Source organism: Falco peregrinus, chromosome 7 (genome assembly GCF_023634155.1).
Source record: "Falco peregrinus isolate bFalPer1 chromosome 7, bFalPer1.pri, whole genome shotgun sequence".
NCBI classification, from domain to species: Eukaryota; Metazoa; Chordata; class Aves; order Falconiformes; family Falconidae; genus Falco; species Falco peregrinus.
The window spans coordinates 70,791,645-70,813,701 of NC_073727.1; the positions used below are offsets into that span (position 1 = coordinate 70,791,645).

General features: G+C 34.5%; 1 protein-coding gene across 1 annotated transcript in view; it reads right to left on the reverse strand.

Annotated features, from left to right (window-relative positions):
* The window catches only part of CSMD1 (CUB and Sushi multiple domains 1), a 1,203,943-nt gene that overhangs the window by 392,347 nt on the left and 789,539 nt on the right, over positions 1-22,057 (reverse strand). The window contains exons 9-10 of the mRNA XM_013299736.3: positions 19,560-19,684; positions 16,224-16,345 (exon numbers count right to left, since the gene is read on the reverse strand). Coding sequence (XP_013155190.2) covers positions 16,224-16,345; positions 19,560-19,684 — 247 coding nt within the window. The remainder of the gene's footprint in view (positions 1-16,223; positions 16,346-19,559; positions 19,685-22,057) is intronic.

Consider the following 22,057-nt stretch of genomic DNA (forward strand, 5'->3'; position numbering starts at 1 on the left):
GATGACTGCTTGCCACTTCATCCGCGCGCCGGCCCCCTGTTTAAAAAGTTTGAGGACCCCTGGGTTAGGGTATCAGAGACATATCTGTGGTCTGACAGATAGAACAGCATCTATGGGAACCTACGATTTTCTGGATCCACACCTGGAGGAAAAGCAGAAGAACTTAATCTCAAAAAGAACTGGAGATTTCTTTGGTGGGCAACTGAGCCTTGAGACCACTAACTATATATGTTTAGTCTTGAAATGAATCATATCAAGATAGTGCGTTTTTAAAAGTGACAACCAGCTGAATGCATTATTAATTTATATATTGGATCCCAAGTGCAAAAACATACCATTAGTCTCGTATTTTCATTTGATGGAACTAAACAGTACGGAATGAACAAATGGAATCAGCAATGAGATTGCCTTATGCAGTAGTAGAGAATTTTGAGTAATAGCTGAACATTTACCTTGGAAACATTAGAATCCCATTGCTCAATTCAAGTGGAAGTAGTTACTAGTTTATTTGCTAGATTATTTTGTTGTTGTTTAAATGGCCATTATAAAAAAGAGATGAGCAAGAACAAAACTTTAGTATCTTGTTTGAAGAAAAAATGAATACCTGTTTTCTTTTTAGATAAGGTCAAAGCAGAAAAGCTATTGATTCTACAGTTAATAACTGGCTAATATAGAAAAAAAATAATTTGTAAACGTTTAGAGTTGTACTCACGGAATTGCACATACATAACAGTATGCATGCAATACCTTCTTCTGAGAGGTATCATGAAGTAAATACAACCTACCAGTAAGTCTGTTTAAAATCAGGGATGGGAAGAAAAACACCTAATTACAGAGAAAAACAGTGTTGACATTAAAATGTTTCATAATTTCTAATCTACTATTAAAAAGAATGGTCATTCAGAAGGCTGTTAATGTGACAGTCTGATAACCCAGAAAAGTACTAAGAATTATATTAACTGTGTGAAAGACTGAATTACCACATGACATATACTCTGCCTGTGTGCATACCCTGCATGAGTGACACCTTTGACTTGGAAAAAAAACAACTAAACCAACCGACAACCTATTAGTTAGCAAGAATATATTCAATAATGGCCACGTCCTAAGAAAGGCAGCTTCTCTAGCTACTTTGCTGGATGGGATTTTTGTCTGAATTTCATGAAGATAATACAACATTTTAAAAGGACATTTCTGAGCATTTATCTGTTAATCCATGGACTCAATTCAGTCCTGCATGTACAAAGTGTCTGCAAGTGTCAGCCTTCTCTATGTGTTGCGATAGTTGTACCAGAAGATTAAAAATACATTCACATAAGGCTTTGATTAAGGGTGCACTTCTGAAACAATCTCCAGCCACCTCCTGTTACTGTGCTTTGGTTTACATCACAGAGCAATCTCAGAACAGATAAATTGTGTTCTTTTTGGATGAAACTAAGCTGGATGGTGTTCCCCAGCCGGTAACAGGCATTCAGCCTAAACAGGCAGATTACAACCAGGCCACAGTAAAAACTCTGAAATATATATTTAGTATGGACATCTGGCCCTTAGCACTAACTTTTTTCCATATAAAGCTATTCATGGTGCACTGCACTACTAAACCAATGTAAACATAGCCTAATTTATTTTCTTAGTACAACTGGAGGCAATACTTGGATCTTGTCCTCTCTCTCTTTCTCTCATTTTCCCACCCTCTGAGATCCTGCAGATGAACGTTTCTGCAAGATCTCCATGTGAACTCATGAAAGGTTTTAAACAGACCATGTCTTTTTCACCTTCATTTAAAATCCCTAGGTTTGCCTCCCAGAAACTTCTGAATTTTGATTGAAGAAATAAATTAGATCTTTTATCTTCTTGACTTGTACTTTGTTGCCAGTTACTTATGCTAATAATTAAATATGGATAACGTTGCTCAGAAGAATGACTTCTGCAGAGAGGCTAAAATCTGCATGAAAGAAACTCTCCTTTCACAGATTCTGTGAACTCCATGACAACAGAAGTCCTGTGCGTTGCAAAACAGAACAGTCATGAGAGAGTAAGAGTCTTGATGAAATTCCAAGAAAATGCAAATTACTTATTTCCACGGCTTCAGACTTCACGTCTTACATGATCTGTCATTTTCTTCTGCTCATTTCAATATCAAATTTGAAATAAGAACTGATTAGTGATCCAAAGATGTTTCCCTCCTTAGGCAGCGATAAGTTTCCATTGTAATGAGCTGGTCTCCATTTTAATCTTTCATATCAACTAGAGCAACGTAGGTCTTATTCCTTCAGTGAAGCCTCTGTTTAAGCCTCACGTCAATTCTGAATGCTCTACCATGGTGCACAGGTGATATATTTGCTTATACATACTTCAGAAAGATTAGGTAGTAAATTATGTCTCAGTGATTTTTTAATAGATAACTTACTAAACTCTTCACTAGGTTAATATTTCCTTTTGTCATAACGATGAAAGTTACCACCTATTTTGAAGAGGGGGAAAATCATGCTGGGAAATCTCATCCTACTTACCTGCCATCTGGAAAGGAAAGGATCATCTTAACAGATGATTCCTTTTTTGAAAGGCATGAAAAACTCAAAAGGCATGATGACGCCCTCGTGATTTAACTGTTTGGAAAGTAAACTACCTGCAATGGTTTAGGCTTCATTTTCCTATTTCTTAGCAAAACAATTGGAAGAAATTAAATGCCTTTCTATGTTCAGGAAAACAAGCTTCTTCACCAACACCCCCTTAATATGGGAGCTCTTCCTGTGGTTCCCGCTATGGGCACATGCATCAGCTGAATTACTACACAGCTCTGAACTCACATCTGATTCCATTAATCTAATACAGGAGTTACTATAGCTCTGGGACACAATGAAAGGGGCAAAGAGATGACCTCTGAGAGCAGAAATGTGTTAAAGCTTCATGTAGATACATTAACCCTTTAAACAGTTTACAACTGGTAACCAAGAAGAGGATGAGCCATACTGTTAGCATCACGATGCCCCCTGAAGACCAAAAGTGTATGTTTTCTGATTTCAACATTGATTAAAGCCTGTGAACATAAACACTCACAGAGCTCTTAAAATAAGCTGGGAAACACATGGGGTTTACATTACATGGGGCAATTACAATTGATAAAAAACATTAAAAAATGTTAAAAATAATAAAATAGCCCTTTTTTCTTCTCTAAACCAGTAAAGTCCATTAAATGCAAGGTGAAAGAAAATAGACTGCAATTAGTAAAGAAGTGATCCAGTGTATGATCTTGAATAAGTTAAGATCTAATCTTGGAACTGTTTTATTTGATCAAAGTCAGGTTCTCTTTAGATGATAATTTAATCAGATGACAAGTTTCATATATCATTTTGGATTTCTCCATTACATATAACTTTACATCATAAGAAAATTGCAGTAAATTGTAAGAAGGTTATTATATTGATGTGATTAAGTGTTTCAATAACTAGGAGGACTTGTAAAAATATATTTATGTATATAATCTTTAAACACTACATGATGCACTCAAGTGGAAACAGTACATTTCTCTCTGAAATATATTAAACACTGGGAAAACAAAATTTTCCAAAAAGTGTTGGAATATTTTTGAATACAGTTTTGTTTTTACATATAAATTTACTGAAATTCAGCTGGAGGGGAAATAACACTAGCATTTAATTTAGCCAAATAATCACCAGTTTCTCTTCATGTCGTAATAAACAGGCAGAAAACAAGAACTGTATTTAGCATAGAATCACACTGAGATTTCTTAATGATAACTGCCAAATTTATTTTTTTTAATTTTGTTCTTACATTATTTCCAGGAGTCTGACTAATCATGCAGTATTTTTTTCCACAGAGACAGACTATAGCTCCTCCCGATATGCATGATGGTGTAATTAAATGAAAAGGTTCCTGGTCATATTTATCTAAACTATTTTATTCTATTTCACTTATTGCTTCCAAAGATGAAGTTTGGATTAAGGGGGGAGGGGGGAAGAATGAATATATTTGTGTATATATGGATCTAGTGCATAGTAAAACAGGAAGGAGTAGCCACAATGATTCGTAGCACAGGCAGAAGTTCTGCAGTGTTGCAAGTATATTCTGTCTTGGGCCACGTCTAATGTATGAAATCCACTCAGGGTCATCACACTTTAAAAATTTGGAAGGGGAGCTTCTGCTGCCCAGTTATCAAAACATCTGCTTTGTCCTAGAAATGGGAAAATGAAATAGCAATACTTATAATTGAAAAGGCTACAGAGAGACTAACTATTCAGTTTAAGGCATAATTCTCTTTTATTGGGAAAAAAAAAAAAATATAAGCAGCACATGTTTAATTGGCAAAAAAAGCCTAAATGTAGGCAAGGAAAAGGAAGCAAACCTGCAGCATTATTATTTCTTTTGCTTTCCTTGCGTTTATGATAGGAATGTACTCTCCTCTGGTTTTGTGAAACTGCTCTTCCTTTGACTGTGATTAATCGCTGTTTCACGAACTCTGGTTTATAGTGCTCAAATCCATCATGAAGACAATGTAACAGTGCAGAAAACTGTGAGGTTCCCTGCCCTCCAGCCAGCACTCTGCACTGGTCTGTTTACAAAAGGACATATGTATTATTTTGCAGCCTCTTCACTTGTATCCTTTTCAGTGAGCTTTGAACAGGGATAACAGTTACCTATTAAATAAATGAAGAGTAAAATGTTGAGATGATTGCTGCATGAAAAAGGGCTGGCCAATCTGACAAGCTCTGTCTAAACCATTCTTCCACTGAATACAAAGATGAGACAGGTAACCAAACTCAGCATTTCATTGCATGTCCTATCTCATAAGAACACTGGAAAATGTAAGGAATGAAAAAAAAAATAAAAAAAAATAAAATCTATGAATAAGTTACTTCCTACTGAAAACACTGGTCGTTTATGCAAGTCAAATTCTGCATACAGACAGAGAAATAAGCAAGCACTTGATGTTATTTTCTAGTATAACAGGTGAGCATTAAGCATGTGTAAAACCTATTCTCACTTATGAAAGTTTTTTGGCAATATTCTTGGAAGCAAATAGGGCCACATTTTAAAAGGCTAGTTAAACTTTTGCTCTGCATATTGTTGCAATGTTTAATTATTAAGAAACATTTTTAAAAAATGACTCGCACATAGACATGTGACAGACTGACTGATGTAGACCCAAATGTTCATGATAGTCTTCAACAGGACTTAAAGACTGTCTGCTAATTCAAAAGCTATGGCTAAAAGGTTGTGTAGAGTCTGTTATCTGTACTGCGGAACTAGTCATATTGTCAATGTTCACATGCTAAAGTAAGCCAATTTGAGTTAAGCATAGGAAGGATCATCATCTTAGTTTTGGCTGTTTGTGATGGTGCTTCTTAACTATTTTTACAAATGAATAAATGAATACAATTCACCAACTGCTGAACCATTCTTTTTTTTCTGTAACATGCTTCAATTCTATCCACATCTTTCTTGGATCAAGTATCTGACAAATCTGCATGCTAATCTATGCTAATCCCTTTTTACAATATACAGCTGGTCTATTAATACTTACCTTGATTCTTCCTGAGATCACACTTTAGGATTTAATTTTTTGTCTCTATTTACTTCAAAGTAGCTTTAAATGTGTTAAATTTCTAAACAGCTCCAACCAAAGTATTTAATTTACATTAAAAAAAAAAATACACATTTCTGTATTAGACATTAGTAATCCTTCATATTGCAAAGAAATATATACAAATGTTTACATACAGAAGTTCATTGTTGATCATTCCGTCTTTTCATTACTTAATGAAAGGCAAGAGGAAAATTTGATCTTAAACAGGCTACAATGCTTTTTGAGGTGTTTAGTCTGAAGACGGAAAGATCCTAAAGAAGTAAAACTAATTTCGGCAGTGCACTTAAATGCATTAAATTATGGAGAAGTTAATATAGGCCACATAGTATATACACCCTTGGAGCTTATTTTTCCTATGCTGGATCCCAGCTATCAAATTAGTCCCAGTGCCATTTTTTTCCACAACACTTTGAAAACCTTTTTATTCTATAACTTACTGCAAACCCTATCATATTCCTTATACTAAGTAAAACTTCCAATAAGCAGAATTACTTCTATTCTTCCCCTTTAACATCACCCTCCGGAAATCTGAGATTTGCACATCTTAACGTATGTGTGATGATTTGGTCCTGCATTTATTATTCTCCACAATGGCTCTTTACTTATAATATGAAGCTCCTGTTCAGTAATAATATGAAGCTCCTGTTCAGTAATACACAAAAATAAGTTAATTGAATGAAGTGCTGACATTAATTTGTTACGTAAATAACTGGAGGCCTCTATTTGATGGGATGCCAAACACCAAATCTTTAATATTGCTGAAGAAAATTGAAAGGAATTGTAATACTTTTCAGAAAATACTAATAATTTCAAAATTAATCTTATTATATTTTTCCTATATAAACACACACACTTTACTTTGCCATCTACGAATTTCTTAGAATTTCCTATTATTTGCTTGTAAGTTATCAGCTGGCATTTTCCCAAAAGAAAAGGTAGCCAAGAAAAGATTCAAAGAGAAGATAAACGATAAGCATCACACACAAAGAAACTCTGACCACCTATGTTTCAAGGCAAAGCAAATAACATGCTCTGTGAGGTAAACCAGAACTGTGGATGCTTAAATCATTCTGAAGTACTTGTCTTCTTGTGCAGTAAATATGGGTTTATGTTATTCCCATTATTAATGCCATGAGGTTGCACAGGGTCTACACAAAGATAACTTATGTAGAATATCTGATAAATGAAGAAAAAAATAAACGGGGGTGGGGGGGAAAGGGTATACAAACAAAGACAACATCCAAGGACATTATCAGGTATGATATACTATCGATAGTTGCAGACACATTCAACCTCCAGGGAAAAAACATCTACACATAAACTTGGATATCTTAGATTTATATACTTGACAATGTATTATTGAGTAAGCCAGATATTTCTCTATCAAGGGAACTGGCAACTAAATTGTAGAACAACCAAGATAAGAAAAGTATATGGCAATTTAATTGTAGATTATTTTAATTATTATTATTATTTATTTATTAACACAGAGTCAGAATGTTCTTATATGATGCATTCTCTGTTATGAGTTTTTCCTGCCAGGAACTATCTTGAATTAAATGAGAAGATATTAATGAGTTGATATTGCTATATTAATATGTTTTGGATTCTGTAAGTAAAACATTCAGTAGTTTATGTGTCTCTGTGTAAGAACGCATGTGTAAGAGTAATAACAAACATGTTTATTTATCTTCTATAATATGTGGATAAATACTACTTAAGAAAGTGTCATATATTTAGACATATTTAATGGATATTCACCTATGGCTCAAGAAGTCTGATTCTCCATTTAGTAAAGTTGACTGAAGTCTTTCCAATATGAAGAAATTAAATGTTTGGGGTTTTTTTTGTGGAATAATATGTCACTACAGAAATGGTACATTCTTAGGCTGAATGGTATTGTAAGTGCATTAAGAAACTATGTATAAAAACTTAGTGTTTTCTTCTGGTTAAAAAAAAAAAAAAGTTAAAAATTCAGTTGACCATTCATTTATTGGTTTTTGAAATCCATTTAAACCATGAAAAACATTAGGATTCTGTATTTGAATTTTGTATATGAATCTTTTCCTTTCTGAAAATACATAAAAAAGAAAAAGAAGAAAGGGTTAAAGCTAAAAGAGAAAAGAAATATGTTGATGGAAATCAGAGTATCAAAACAACAAAAAAGAAGAAACTGAGGCAAAGGAATATGAAAGGACAAAAAACATAGTGGAGGAAGGAAATGATGGAGGAATTCTAAGTGCACTCACAGTAGTTAAGTTCCTCTAAGAAAAAAGCTGGAGGCAACAATTCTACTTTCAGGAAGAAGAGAAATACATATATGAGAGTGGTTGGATAACAATACATGCCAATGATGAAAGTGTAGTCGCTGTAGTTGTTATTTTTTGTGGTTTCGCTTTTTAACTTTTAAAGACAACCTCTGGCAACTGAAAAACAAATAGTTACATGTACATGTTATACAGTTCTGGGCTTTTTGTACTTTTTGAGTAGGGAATTGTTTTACCTATAAAAACAATCCCAAAACCCCCAAAAAACAAAACAAATTCAAAGAGGAATAGCTTGTTTATGTTTTCAAGATATAAGCTAAAATAACAAAAAGTTTAACAGCCATCCAGGCAGGAGAAGTGTATCTATGAGAAAGGCAAATCCACATCACTTTCACTGCAGTAAGTATTACATAAAATAGTTACAATAATGGTTTTGTATAATTCTTACCCATGAAGATACAGAACAAACATATCACAGTGAAAATATTACATATTGCCATCTTTTGAAAGGGAAAACTCTTTTCTTTTTCTTTGGCTTCGTATTAGAACATGAACAGAGAGAAGCATTAGAATTTCTAAAATGTCATAAATTTGTATTTAACAAAATTGTCTTGAAAACTTTGAAGGTTTTGAGGTTTTTTTGTTTTTTAATAGTTTTAATTAAGCCAAATATACATGGCTTATTCTTGCCAATTAAAACATTGCTGCATTCTAACACATTCACTTTGTTTGGAGGCTGAATCTTTTGTTTGTCAAGCATTGCATTATCAGCCAATATATTCCAGCTGTCTTTCTGAAACATGGTTTTATTGTAAAATCAAAGACAATATCACAGCAAATTTACTGCTAAGTTTCTTTCAGTTTTTCCATTCCTTCATGTTTATGCTTCTATCGTTTCTTTTGAAAATTTCTACTTTCCCCTCCCCCTCTAAATTGCCATTTCCATCTCAGTACGTCATATTTAGATCCATCCGAGGCTCATAAAATTCATACCCCACATCTAAATCTCAGTCGAGTAAACATAACTGATGTCCTGAAAGCAAATCTGAGATACTGAGCACAGATAAGGCTCAGTAGTTAGTCTCCTATGGATGGAAGAAAGAAGGTCAGAGGGAAAGTAAGCAACAAGGAATCTAACTGTCAGCCTGTATTTGCAGTAATTGCCTTAGAATGGAAAACCTTAAGAGTTGGATGTGTTTCTGCATTTGATGTTAGAAATCATCTGAGAAAAATCAAGCAAATACCACAAGAAATAATTACAGAAGCATTAAGAGTACTTCTTTAGTTAGCTTTCCCAACAAACAGAAAATACAGTACTTTTCTGTGCTGCAGAAAATATGTGCTTGGATCCTTTCATCATGAGACAAGTACTGATCCCAGGTATCCCTCTTCCATTACTACCTCCAACAATCTTTAAGGCAGCAAGAGTCAAAACTTCTTGTAATACATGCACAAATGAGACATCTAAACTCAATATATAAGGCAGTTTTCATTTGCATGCATCAGTTTCACTAAAGGCTCACACTAAAAATAGATGTATTAATGTAGGGGATAAAATTTTTTGACACTTATTTTTAGCTAAGTCTGGTATACCCCTACTTGAAAGTTGTGCTTTTTCACTCAACATATGGCTATTACGGGACCCTTCCCATTCAATGTGAGACATGTCCCTCATCTAGACTACAATACTGTCTTCCACAAAGCTGCATATATACTAAACACTGCATGCTGCAATGAAAAATGTCTAAATCCCTTTTAGTTCTGATCAGGTGAGAGTGAACAAAAGCCAAACAGTGATTTAGCTGATCAGTCTCTAGTGGACTGCTTTAGAATCATAGAATCAATGATGTTGGAAAAGACCTTTCAGATCATGAAGTCCAATCATTAACCCAGGACTGCCAAGTACATCACTAAACCATGTCCCTAAGAACTGCATCCACACATTATGTTAAACACCCCCAAGAATGGTGACTCCACCACGCCTCTGGGCAGCCTGTTCCAATGCTTGGCGAGCCTTTCTGTGAACAAGTTTTTCCTCATATCCGATCTAAACCTCCCCTGGTGTAACTTGAGGCCATTTCCTCTTGTCCTGTCACTTGCTATCTGGGAGAAGAGACCTACCCCACCTGCCTATGACCTCCTTTCAGGTAGCTGTAGAGAGCAACAAGGTCACCCCTGAGCCTCCTTCTCTCCAGACTAAACAACCCCAGTCCCTTCAGCTGCCTCTCATAAGACTTGCTCTCCAGACCATTCACCAGCTTTGTTGCCCTTCTCTGGACATGCTCTACATCTCCCTGGGAGTGAGAGGCCCCAGAATGAACACTGTATTCAAGGTATGGCCTCAATAGTGCCAAGTATAGTGGGAGAATGAGTAGGATGAGATGAAGCACTGTTTTGACTCTACTAACTGTTTGACAGATTTGTGTCAAGTATAATTGGAATTTAGACATGTAGCACCCATATGTGCAAATCAAATTTCATCCTAAATGTCTGCAGTGCCAGAACTGAGTCTTCTATTCAAGCTCTATTTGTGTTACAGTATCATCCAATAAAGCTTCAGTCAACTTACTAAGAAATTACTGTATAGAAGCTATATTACTACATCTTATTCACATGATGTCTTGGAAGGTAGAAATACGAGCATTATTAACAAAAATCACAATGCTCTAATAAGTATACACAAAACGCAGAAAGCACAAAGATATTCCTAAAAAAAACCCTGTGCTTGCTTTTGTACAATATATGTATTTTTTCTAATGTCAGTTGTGTGTATATAGAATTCTGTGTTACAATTTATGTATTTAAATTCAAATTGAGGATGTACTTATACTGTAGTGAGTTATATATAACAGGATTTTTCCAGTAGGCTTATAAGTACATTTTCCACGTTATATTAAAATATACAGAGTCTTTTGTTTGTTTTTGAAATGTGCTTAAGACTACAGAGAATCAAGGCTACCCTGGAAGTCTTATACAAGGTTTTAGGACACTAGAAGTTGAAAATCTCAACCTTATATTGCAATAACAGCTTTCTCATATAATTGCTTTAGTTATTTCATAATACATGAGCCTACTTCAAAGCAAGAGGGAACTTAACCAGTACTTGTTTGTTTCATACCTAAGACCTAAATAATTTTAACTCTAAACTGTGTGAATCCTTTGTAAGTGATGTTATGTCCCCATAAAATTAAAGACACTGTTCCACACATGAAAAATAAAGACATTCAAATTTAAATTAAAATATGCACATTTACATTTGGCACAAAATAAAGTTTTAATACTGTGCAAAAGAAAAAAGAAAATACAAAAGTCTGCTTTAATTTTCAACACACCATAAGAAATCATAATTTCAAGTTCTTAGCGTATTTGTATGATCTACAAGGCACAGGATGTACAAATGAGTAATTTCTAAATTCACAGTGATCTTTTCCTTCACTCTTGTCCTGGTTTTGGCTGGGACAGAGTTAATTTACTTCTTAGTAGCTGCTGTAGAGCTGTGTTTTGGATTTGGTGTGAGAACAATGTTGACAGCACACGTATGGTTTTGGTTGTCGCTTGGGAATGTTTCTACTAAGTCAAGGACTTTTCATTTTCTCAGGCCCTGCCAGCAAGAGGGCTGGAGGGGCATGGGAATGGGGAGGGGACACAGCCAGGACAGCTGACCTGAACGAGCCAAAGGGATAATCCATACCATATGATGTCATGTTGGGTATATATAAACTGGGGGAAGAAGAAGGAGGGGGGAACATTCTGCATTTTGGTGTTTGTCTTCCCAAGTAACCATTACACGTGATACACCCCTGCTTTCCTGGAGAGGGCTGAACACCTCCTGCCAATGGGAAGTAGTGAATGAATTCCTTGTTTTGCTTTGCTTGTGTGTGTGGCTTTTTCTTTACATATTAAACTGTCTTTATCTCAACCCATGAGTTTTCTAACTTTTACTCTTCTAATCCTCTTCCCTATCCCACCATGGGGGGAGTGGGCAAGCAGCTGCGTGGGGCTTAGGTGCTGGCCAGGTTTAAACCATACAACTCTATTAAATGTGTCTTGAGACTTATGAAATAATAATTGAGCAAATCACGAGCACGTGCCTGTACACTGGCAAGAATACACTGTAGTTTAGTGAAAGTCATTCTTACATCTACATATTTTTTGTGATCAAGATCTCTGCAACTCAACAATCTGTGGTACAGAGATAGAGGATAAGTTCTACAGATATACATCACTACTGTGGCAGTGCCCTGGTAATCTTTAGTAAGGGTGAGATACGGTGTTCAGTAAGAGCTTTCCTCCCCAGTCAGAGTGCAGTGGTAAGACTGCAGGTGCTGTAGATGTGAGACACGCTGACAAACATCCTATTACTCATGGCAGGATGGTCTGATCAGCAACTCCAAAGGAGGGGAGCCCTGTCTGTAATGAAGCTTTGAAAAAGCAGGCTATTTATGGAGGCACTTTCTAAAAAAACACCCTAATATTAAGCAACAGAATACAATAATGACATCTAATTGGAGCAAACCTGTCTATTGAAACAAAGGTTCTGAATCCATTACATATTATAATACATGCATAAGCTACTTACATGGAACAGGGAAATTGGGATGGCACTAACAGATCACATCTGAGTTACCATAAACTTTGAACAAATCCATGAATATAACCTCATTGAAATAAACCTGCATATTATGATATGCTACTTACTAAGACTGCGTTTTTAGAGCATATTGCAAGAAAGATTTATCTTAAAAGAAATGATCTTAAATTCAGTCTTAACAGTATGTGGATTCCCTAGCTGTGAACTGGGAAAAGTTTTCTTGAGTAAGCATGTTCTCCTGAAGTTTCCCAGCTATGTGCTTTGAGAGACAATAAATCAGAAATACCATTTGATGATAACATATTAAGGTATCATCCAACTTTATACAAAAACCTGAATGTTCAGCTCTATAAAACTCTACGTTAAGTTTCCCACCTTCCCTCTAATAAATTCCAGTGTCTTCAATTATGGCAACTGCAGTGAGTACCTTTTTTGTAAAGAAGGAGGAAGTTGTTAGGCCCAAACAAATAATTAATATCTATGCTTTGTACTGTGGAGAAAGTAAATTCCTCAGAAAAAAACCTGTAATTGGAACACAGTTTTTATTTACCAGGTCATTACACTTAGAACTATTGCAGCCCATGGCAAATCTACAATCCACAATCAGTCAGGAAAGAATTGTGCAAAACTAGGTATCATTGCTGAAACACCACCAAACCTTGCCCTCCTGTAGACACTGGAGCTGAAAACTGAAACTTTTGCATCCAGTAATGTTGCCATAAAATAGCAAAAGCAGCAGGAAATCCAAAGCAGTAAGTGTTATGAAGAAAAACACAGCCTGGAGAAAGAATTGAAACAGCAAGGGATAGATGCATGCTTAGAACATACTGAAAAGTTTATACCAACAGCAAGAAAGAGATAAAGACAATAGATCAGTAAGATCTCAGAAGAACAATCAAAGTAACTGACTCTAAAAGTTGTGAAACTGCATAACAGAACAACTAAAACAATGTAGAGTTACCAAGAATTACAGCATGTACTTGACAAAGTGTCAGAGGAGGACCATAAAGTTGTATTTGCAAGTACTAAAAGTCTAATAATTAACTTGGTAGGATGCTGATCAGAAGCTACAATAGTGGGACCCAGAGGAAACAACTAAATGTTAAGGGAAGAAAATCAATTCTTAAAAATAAAAGGAACTTTAATGGAAATACCTCTGAACAGGAGAAGAACCAAGATTAATCTAGGTTTTTGTGTTGTTCAGAAAAAGGTAAATAAACAATCTTGACATGGTTGGTTAATAAACTAACAATGATCTTGATATTGTTGGTTAAAAATGGAATTATACTACTGTCCCCAAATGAATTTGTTGAAGAAATGAAATTTGTTTTCATTTTGAATTGACATGAAAAATCTCCCCCCAACAGCATCAGAATGCAATATTTGGAAAATGTTATCAATCTTTTTTTTTTTTTTTTTTTTTCCCATTTATACTTTAAAATATTCCAGACCATTATGTTCCATGCTTTGTGCAAGGCCACTTTAACTAGATTATCTTGTTTAAAGTTCACTGAATGTTATGTTAAGAGGAAACATCTTTTCTGGTAAAATGCTATGCGTAAACTAAGCTGATGAAATTGACACAAATTCACTGCTACAGTAAGTCAAAACTAATTTAGATACACAGTAACAACATGTCACGAACTGTCTACCTTCTTGGAAAAGAAAATGAAACATGGACTCTAAGCATTACAATAAATGTTTTCAAATCTGACAGGCAAAAGAGCAGGCTTCTCAATCTAATCTTGAAATCAGACCTTCAATACACAGTTCAATACTCAAGAGTTCTGTCAATCATAACTCCAACAAGAGTGAGGGATGAAAAAAGCACAACTTTCAGCACATCTTAAAATAAATTCCCTTTTGGGGGGGAAACCTGAAAATTATTTTTATAATTGATTTTTTAAAGTTCACAGGTTTAAAAATGCTAGCAAAATATTTTTCATTAGAAAGAAGTAGGAAAAAGGTTCCATTCCAGCCAGATAGTCTGTAAAGAAAAAGCATTTTCCTTCATGCCTTTTATTATGCCAAAGTATATGTGTTTACTCTAGATTCAGTTATTTGGGGATAGAAGTTCCAATATCAGATTTGTATTGATACATACTGATAAAGATGATGCAGACTGTATGTGAAAGCAACTTGAGGATACTGTAAACCTTAAACATGTTTTATTTTAAAACTCCACATTCACAACCATCAAGATCCTAAAGCAAATACCCATCTTTCCATAATACATGCAGTTAAGAAACTAATCTTCTTTTGTTGCGCTGCAAGAAAAATCCAAGATTAATAAAAAGACAATTCCCTATTGCCCATCCTGTACAGCACTGAAAGACGTAAAGCTCCACCTCTTTTTCTTACACTGTGATTATCAATATGTCTGTCAGTGTACCTCTTTACCTTCCACCCAGCTGGCTGTAATAATGTGAACCTTTTTCTGGCTGAAAGCTCCAAGCCTTGTACTCATACCCCTTCATTTTGAACAAAACAAAAGAATTGATCTGTCTGGGTGTGTAACTCCTTCAGTGTACTCTTGTGACTGATCTACTATCAACCTGCCGCAAAAATAGTATTTGAGTGCCTTTTTGAGTCCAGTGAACAAAGTGGTAAATTAATCTACAACAATGTCATTAAGCTTTGCACTACTAAAATCCTAAAGCCATTGAGAAAGATGTAACGTATAGAATGAACAGAACTTCCATGTTATTGTAGCAGATGGAGGTTTAGTGTTTTTCACAAGTCTGAACCACCATATAGAACATGCACTGTACAGTTTAATAATACACTGCACAGTCAGTACCAATTTATGTAGGATTATGGTTAAACTTTCTTGCATCAGCAAGGAGATTATTATCATCATTTTATTATAAATATGCAAAAACAATGCTTAATTCAAATTCTTGAAAAGTAAAGGGAGAAAATTAAAAAATTAAATAAAATTAATAGAGCAGTTCTGAATAAAGGAACCATGGTGAGATAAAGTTAAACATTTTTTTCCTAACTATATTAAAGTTGTCAGGAGTACAGTCTTCCAAAAACCTGCATAGGAGATATGTGTTTTATAATTACAAAAGTACATACACATTGTACATTCTTCAAGTTATTGTAACTCATTTATTCAGTATTTTGCTAGAGAAAAGTAAAATATAAGTGAAAGATTTCTTTGCTTATTTTTTTTTTTCCCTAGAGGTAGGAAGGTTTCTGCCCTTTATTGAGGAAATAAATTGATTTTACAGAAACACAAGTAAAAATGCATCTCAGTACACTGCAGTGTAATAAGAATACTTCATTATGACTACTTTTTATGATTAATTATTCATAGTTATGTATTTAGAATCATTACTGGAAAACAGGAGATTGAAAACACCTAACAACATCACACAAAGTTTGTTAGGTTTTTACGCTAAGACTCAACAATGCTGAAGTGTGAAGATACAACTTGAGAAATCCAGTATCAACTCATTTAGTAATGTGTGATTTTGAATATTAATTTATCTATTTCATTGGAAAATGTACTTATAACTTGGAAAATTATTTGAGAACTATTACTCTGAATGGACATTTTCACAGATATTACTAATCTATGGGTTTTTTTTTCTAGTGCCCAATGTATTTTCTTAACATCTCTACTGTGGTCATATTTGTATTTAAATGAGCATACACACTTGCATGTGTTCATGCACTTGTACAAATATGTATGTAATAATCCTAAATCCAAAATCCTACAGTTTGAACTGAGACAAACAGAAAAGCATACCTTTTCTGGATCAGTTGTTGTAATGACCCACACACAGTGTGCGTTGTCTTCATACTGAACTGGATAATTTGGTGATGTAATAATCCCACTTGGTCCACGTAAATTAGAACCACATGTTCTAGCTAAAACGACAAAACAAATCAGATTGCTTTTGATTGGTTGCTCTTTTGATAATAAACATTATAAAATTGCCATAGGATTAATAACAACTTGCTGTGAAAGTACTATTATGCTAATATAATCTATAACAATCTGCTTTGAAGAAGCGTCCTGGTTTCAGCTGGATAGAGTTGAGTCAGGCAAGAAAATCCTGAAAAATTACCTAAAGCGGAAGGAAAACAGCACTTTTCAGTTAATCAGCCCAACATTTACATTACTTTATTCTTTATGTAAATTAATTTATCAGAAACATCACGTCAATATTCTGTTTAGAGAGAAGTTTACTGCCCTCAAGTGGATGGAGGAAGCCTTCCTTGTATGAATGTAAGAAAGGCCAGTATGTGCTCTCCTCCATGACTCCTCCATAGCTGAGGAGAAAAAACACATGTATCACAATGTTTATGTAACAGTATATCCTTAACCTAAACTTGAACTTTTGTGGTGTCTTAGCTTTTTATACCAGCTGAAATATAATTAGAAAGAAAAGTTTCATAGGCTTGAAGTCATTAAGCCTATACTAGTTGCATGTAGTTTATCACCTCTTCCACTTTAAGTTGATCTTCATTTAGAAAGTGTGATAAACATTTCTTTGTATTGTCTATTTTATTATTAAATGCTTGGTATGGACACCGCAAATACTGGCATCTTGAAGGTCAATAAAGGGATTGGAAATAATATAGACTACAAATAAAACTCAAGTCTTTCACTTCCCACCATCCACAAGCATTCATCTCATGCAACATTGTAATGCTGAACCAGGACTATACACCATTCAGCCTAAACAATGTTAATCTGCGTTTAGGAAAAAAAAAAAATCATCTATAGAGACTGGCTGACTTGAGCCCTTGACCCCTGACTGCTGTGAAAAATTAGCTCCAGTTTTGGAAGAATGTTCAAGTAATGTAACTTGTTTTTAAAAATGAAATTGTAATGGAAGTATAGGACTAATTTATCCTATTTTGTTAGTTTACTGGAGGGAGTAAAGCATAATAGAGACATTTGCAGATAATAAATTTGAAGGAACAGCAAATACTAGGAATAACACATATAATTCAGCAGCAAATAGCCCCTTTCTGATGAGTATTACTTTTACCATTCATAGATTACTTCAGCTCATTTCTGCAATGTATTATCAAGCAGGAATAAATTCAAGAGATTAAAAAACCACCCCAACAAACAAGAATGGAGTTGTGTGGACATGTTATTCTGTAGTAGTGTGAAACCAAATATTGAGAGGGTATATTTAGATTTTTCATTTAAATACACTGAGTTCAAGAGACACTGAGTTTGAGACACTTATGATTCATAGTTGGTTTGCTGCTCTGGAAAGAGTAGGAGATACGACTTTTATTTCTTTTTACTATGTTTTATATTGTCCAGTCTTACATAGATATGCCTATGTAATATTACCCATGTTGCATACAGCTTGTAATAATTCATCCAGAAGTTGTCTTTGTAGATCTTTTTTATTAGGTCTGACTGGAATGGAGTTAACTTTCTTCATAGAAGCTTGTGTGGAGCTGAGGTTTAGATTTGTAATTATAATAGTGTTGATAACGGCAGTGTTTTGGCTATTGCTGAGCTGTGCTTGCACAACATGAAGGCCTTCTCTATTTCTCACATGATCTCAACAGCAAGTAGGCTGTGGGTGCACAAGAAGTTGGGAGGGGACACAGCTAGGACAGCTGATGCCTACTGATCAAAGGGATATCCTGTACCATATGACAACATGGTCAGTGGTAACAGCTTAGGGAATGGAGGAGGAAGCCAACACAGTCATGGTCATTTTCCCAAGCAACCATCATTTTTGCTGAGGCCCTGCTTTCCAGGAAATGGCTAAATATCTAAAAAAAGGCCCAGTAATAGGAAGCAATGAATAAAATCCTTATTTTGCTTTGGTTGCATGTACATTGTTAAACTGCTTTAACATCTACCCATGAGTTTTCAGCTTTTGCTCTGCCAGTTCTCTCCCCCATCTCACTGGGGGTGAGTGAGTGAGTGGCTGGGTGGATGTTTAGCTGGTGGCTGTGGTCAACATACCACAATTGTTTACATTCTTTAATGAAGAACACATAATTGAAAAGTATATCACATATGTAATTATACAAGTTGAAAAATCTATTGTGGCAACAGGAAAACATATTTTTCTTTTGGTATTATGAAATAACTAGGTAGCAAAAACTTTTTATATATGTATGTGAGTTTTAGGTAAATGAGATTATGCTTCAGTTCTTTCTTGAACAAGCAAAAGTTTAGGTCTAGACATTGTAAATCCTTATTTCCACAATCTATCATTTGATGCCCAGGCAACTGGCATTCATCATAAGATTTTGTGAGTACAAGACCTCTGTGATCTACCTCAAAATGACAAAAAAATTATATAAAATAATTTGCATGAATCATTTTTTTGTTGCTCTTTGTAATTAATGGTGGTGGTTTTCCTGTGCCTCTACAGGCTAAAATGTCTCGTAGCAGGACATAAAGCAAACACATTTCTAGGGTTAAGACTTTCATTAACACGTACAATCTAAATGTGCAACCCAAATTAATTTTCCTACTGAGATAAAGGAAAAGTTCTGTACTTAGTTCTGGAGTACTTTGAAAAAATTTACTTGTTTTTCTGTGCTTTTTGGTAATTATTTTTTTAATTTTTATTTTTTTTTATTACAGGCAGTAGACTGCAATCGAAAACATGCAAACAAACAAAAAGACAACTTCCCCTCTTCTTGTGAAAAGCAGGGGGAGGAACTTACTCATTGGTTCAGACCATAATGAGAAAAGATTTAGAAAAGAAATCAGAAAGTTAGGGTTATTTGTAAGGTTTAGGAAATAGGTGAAACAGAAGGGAATTTATCGAAGAATGAGGACTATGTAAATCTCTGGGACCAACAGGAACTCAATGTGATTTTCAGGACCTCCTATTTAGGAATTTAATTAGAAAAGTTTAACCTAAACCTAATTAAATAGTTCTACTTTAAATCTGTTTAACATGACAAAAAGAAGATGAAGTGAAATGAAAACTATTAAAAGGAAATTAGCTCCCTAATACACATACATACATATATAATATATGGGTGGTTTTTGTTTTATTCTGAACATTATTTCATTACACTTCTAAGCAGAAATTATAAATTACCCTTCCAAAAGTCAGGAAAATTTCCAAAGAATAGCACCTACCTCTGCAAATTGGCCTGTGGTCACTCCAGGCAGCCAAGGTGTCTGTCACTCTCTGACAAGTGATGCTCTTAGAACCTTGCAGCACATAATTATCTTCACAGGAAAACTGTATATTTGCACCCACCCTAGGAGAAAAACAAGAGGAAGAAGGAAAGAATTTAAATGTATTTTAAATATCAACATCCCCCCAAAAAATGTAAATGTCACTTAAATGACAACATCTCTAGGTTTAATTAAAGAAATTAAACTGGGGAAATCTAGTCCATCATTACTATATTCATAAAAAACCAACTTATACTATAGGGAACAGGTCTCCTATTGAGTTTGCCCACCTTCTAAAGAAGTAAGGCCAGAAAGATGAAGCAATTGTGATACTGAGTTTTATCACTTAAACTATGACTTCAGTGAATGCATAGACAGATACATCTTTTTATGAAATTATATAATCAACATTGATTCATGCAACAAAACTTAGTTCATGAATAATTTCATCCTCTCCATATTCTCTTAAATGAGAGAATAAGCAGGTAGATATGGTAATTTGTCAATATGTACATCCAGAAGATCTTTATTTCAGTAGATTGTATTAATTCATTAAATATTCCTGACTTTGTTGAAATTTTCTCTTAAAAATTACGCTGGAAGATAACTCTTAATAGGATTGAAATTTGACTGTTACACTTTTAACTTTGAAATGTGTCTCATTGGAATGATTAATGATTTTTTTTTTATAAATAATTTCTTTCTGAACAATGCTGACTAATATTTTATAAGAATTAAAAATATGTATATTGTTGCAGCGTATCTCAAAGAGAGCTTTTCTAAATTGTATTTACATATCTGCTTCCATTTATTATTTGTAATGTTCTTTTTTCCCCATCAAAATCAACCAGTTTTGTTGGTAGCTTTCTTGCATTTTTAAATCTGTATCTGATAATTCCATGTTGTGAACTAAGTCATTGGTACAAAGCAGATTTCTCAGATTAGTCAGAAAGCTCAGTGGTTAAAATTACCCTATGGAGAACAGCAAATCATCTCATTCACTAATGTCCAGCTCATTCCTATGCTTCAAGAACTTCTATTACTCTTAAGGTATTCTGTTAGTTTCTCAAAAGATCTCACAAAGAAAAACTAAACTGTTTATCATTACTATGATGTACTTCTATAGTTCTTTGACAGAATTTAATGGGCTCCTTTTCCTTTTTTTCTTTTTTTTAAATTTTAAAGTTTGTCTGTGGTGCTCCAAAAGGCTATGCAGATGATAATGGGACTGGACCATTTCCCTTATGAGGGAAGGCTGAGAGAGTTGGGCCTCTTTATCTCAGAGAAGACTGAGAGGGAATCTTACCAATGTCTAAAAGTATCTTAAGGGCAAGTGTCAAGAGGACTGGGCCAGCCTTTTTTCAGTGGTGCCCAGCAAAAGGACAAGGGGTAATGGGCACAAACTGCAACACAAGAAGTTCCACCTGAATATGAGGAAGAGCTTACTTATTTTGAGGGTGACATAGCACTGGCACAGGCTGCCCAGAGAGGCTGTGGAGTCTTCTCTGGAGACATTCAAAACCCACCTGGCTGTGACTCTGTGCAGCCTGTCCTAAGCAAACCTGTTTTAGCAGGGGATTGGTCTAGATGAGCTCCAGAAGTCCTTTCCCAACCTGACCATTCTGTGATTCTCTGAAATCTAGGAAAGCTTTAAAAACTACTTTTCTCAGCACTTGGTTCTTGAGCTGTTAAATGTCAAAAATCAAAAAGGTATGGAAAATATTGTCCTTTTCCTTCAGTAGTTCATGGGGAATGCACAAAATCTTTAAATAGTATTATAATCTCCTAAAATTGTATTTATTTCATATTTATCATAATCTACTATGCTTCAGAATGTTCTTAAAACCCTCAGAAAAATAAACCAAGAATGTTTCCAAATACATACCTGAAATTAATAAACAATTAGTTTCTCTTATTGGTAATGAAAAATATTATGATTAATTATTCTGACATTTTAATTCTCTAAACACTTATTTTTTAAATTCATTTTCTCATATTTTCTAAAGTTATGAGCTCTGAAAATTTGTTCTATGGAAACAGGAAAAAAACCAACTAGTTACCTAATTGTGATAAATGTGAATTGAGAACTGAAGTATTTTAAAATCACATTGGATAAAGACTTTCCCCAAAAGTATAATGATGTGTGAACCAACATAAAAGCTACAATATTTCCCTGAAGTTTGCTACTATCAAGACATGTAAGAAGAATTATAAAACTGTGCACATACAATATTTGAAGTAAAATTAAATATGCAATTATTGGATGTCTTCAATTGCAATTTATAAATTAATATACCTTTTTATTCCCCCGCAGGAAAGAAAGAAGGGAAAAAAAACCCAGGACAATACAAATATTCTGATGTCTGATGTAGTAAGTGAAGGATTTCATGTCTAGACTGGGTTTTATTATATATATTAAATTATATATATTAAAAATCATATTAATGGCTACATAA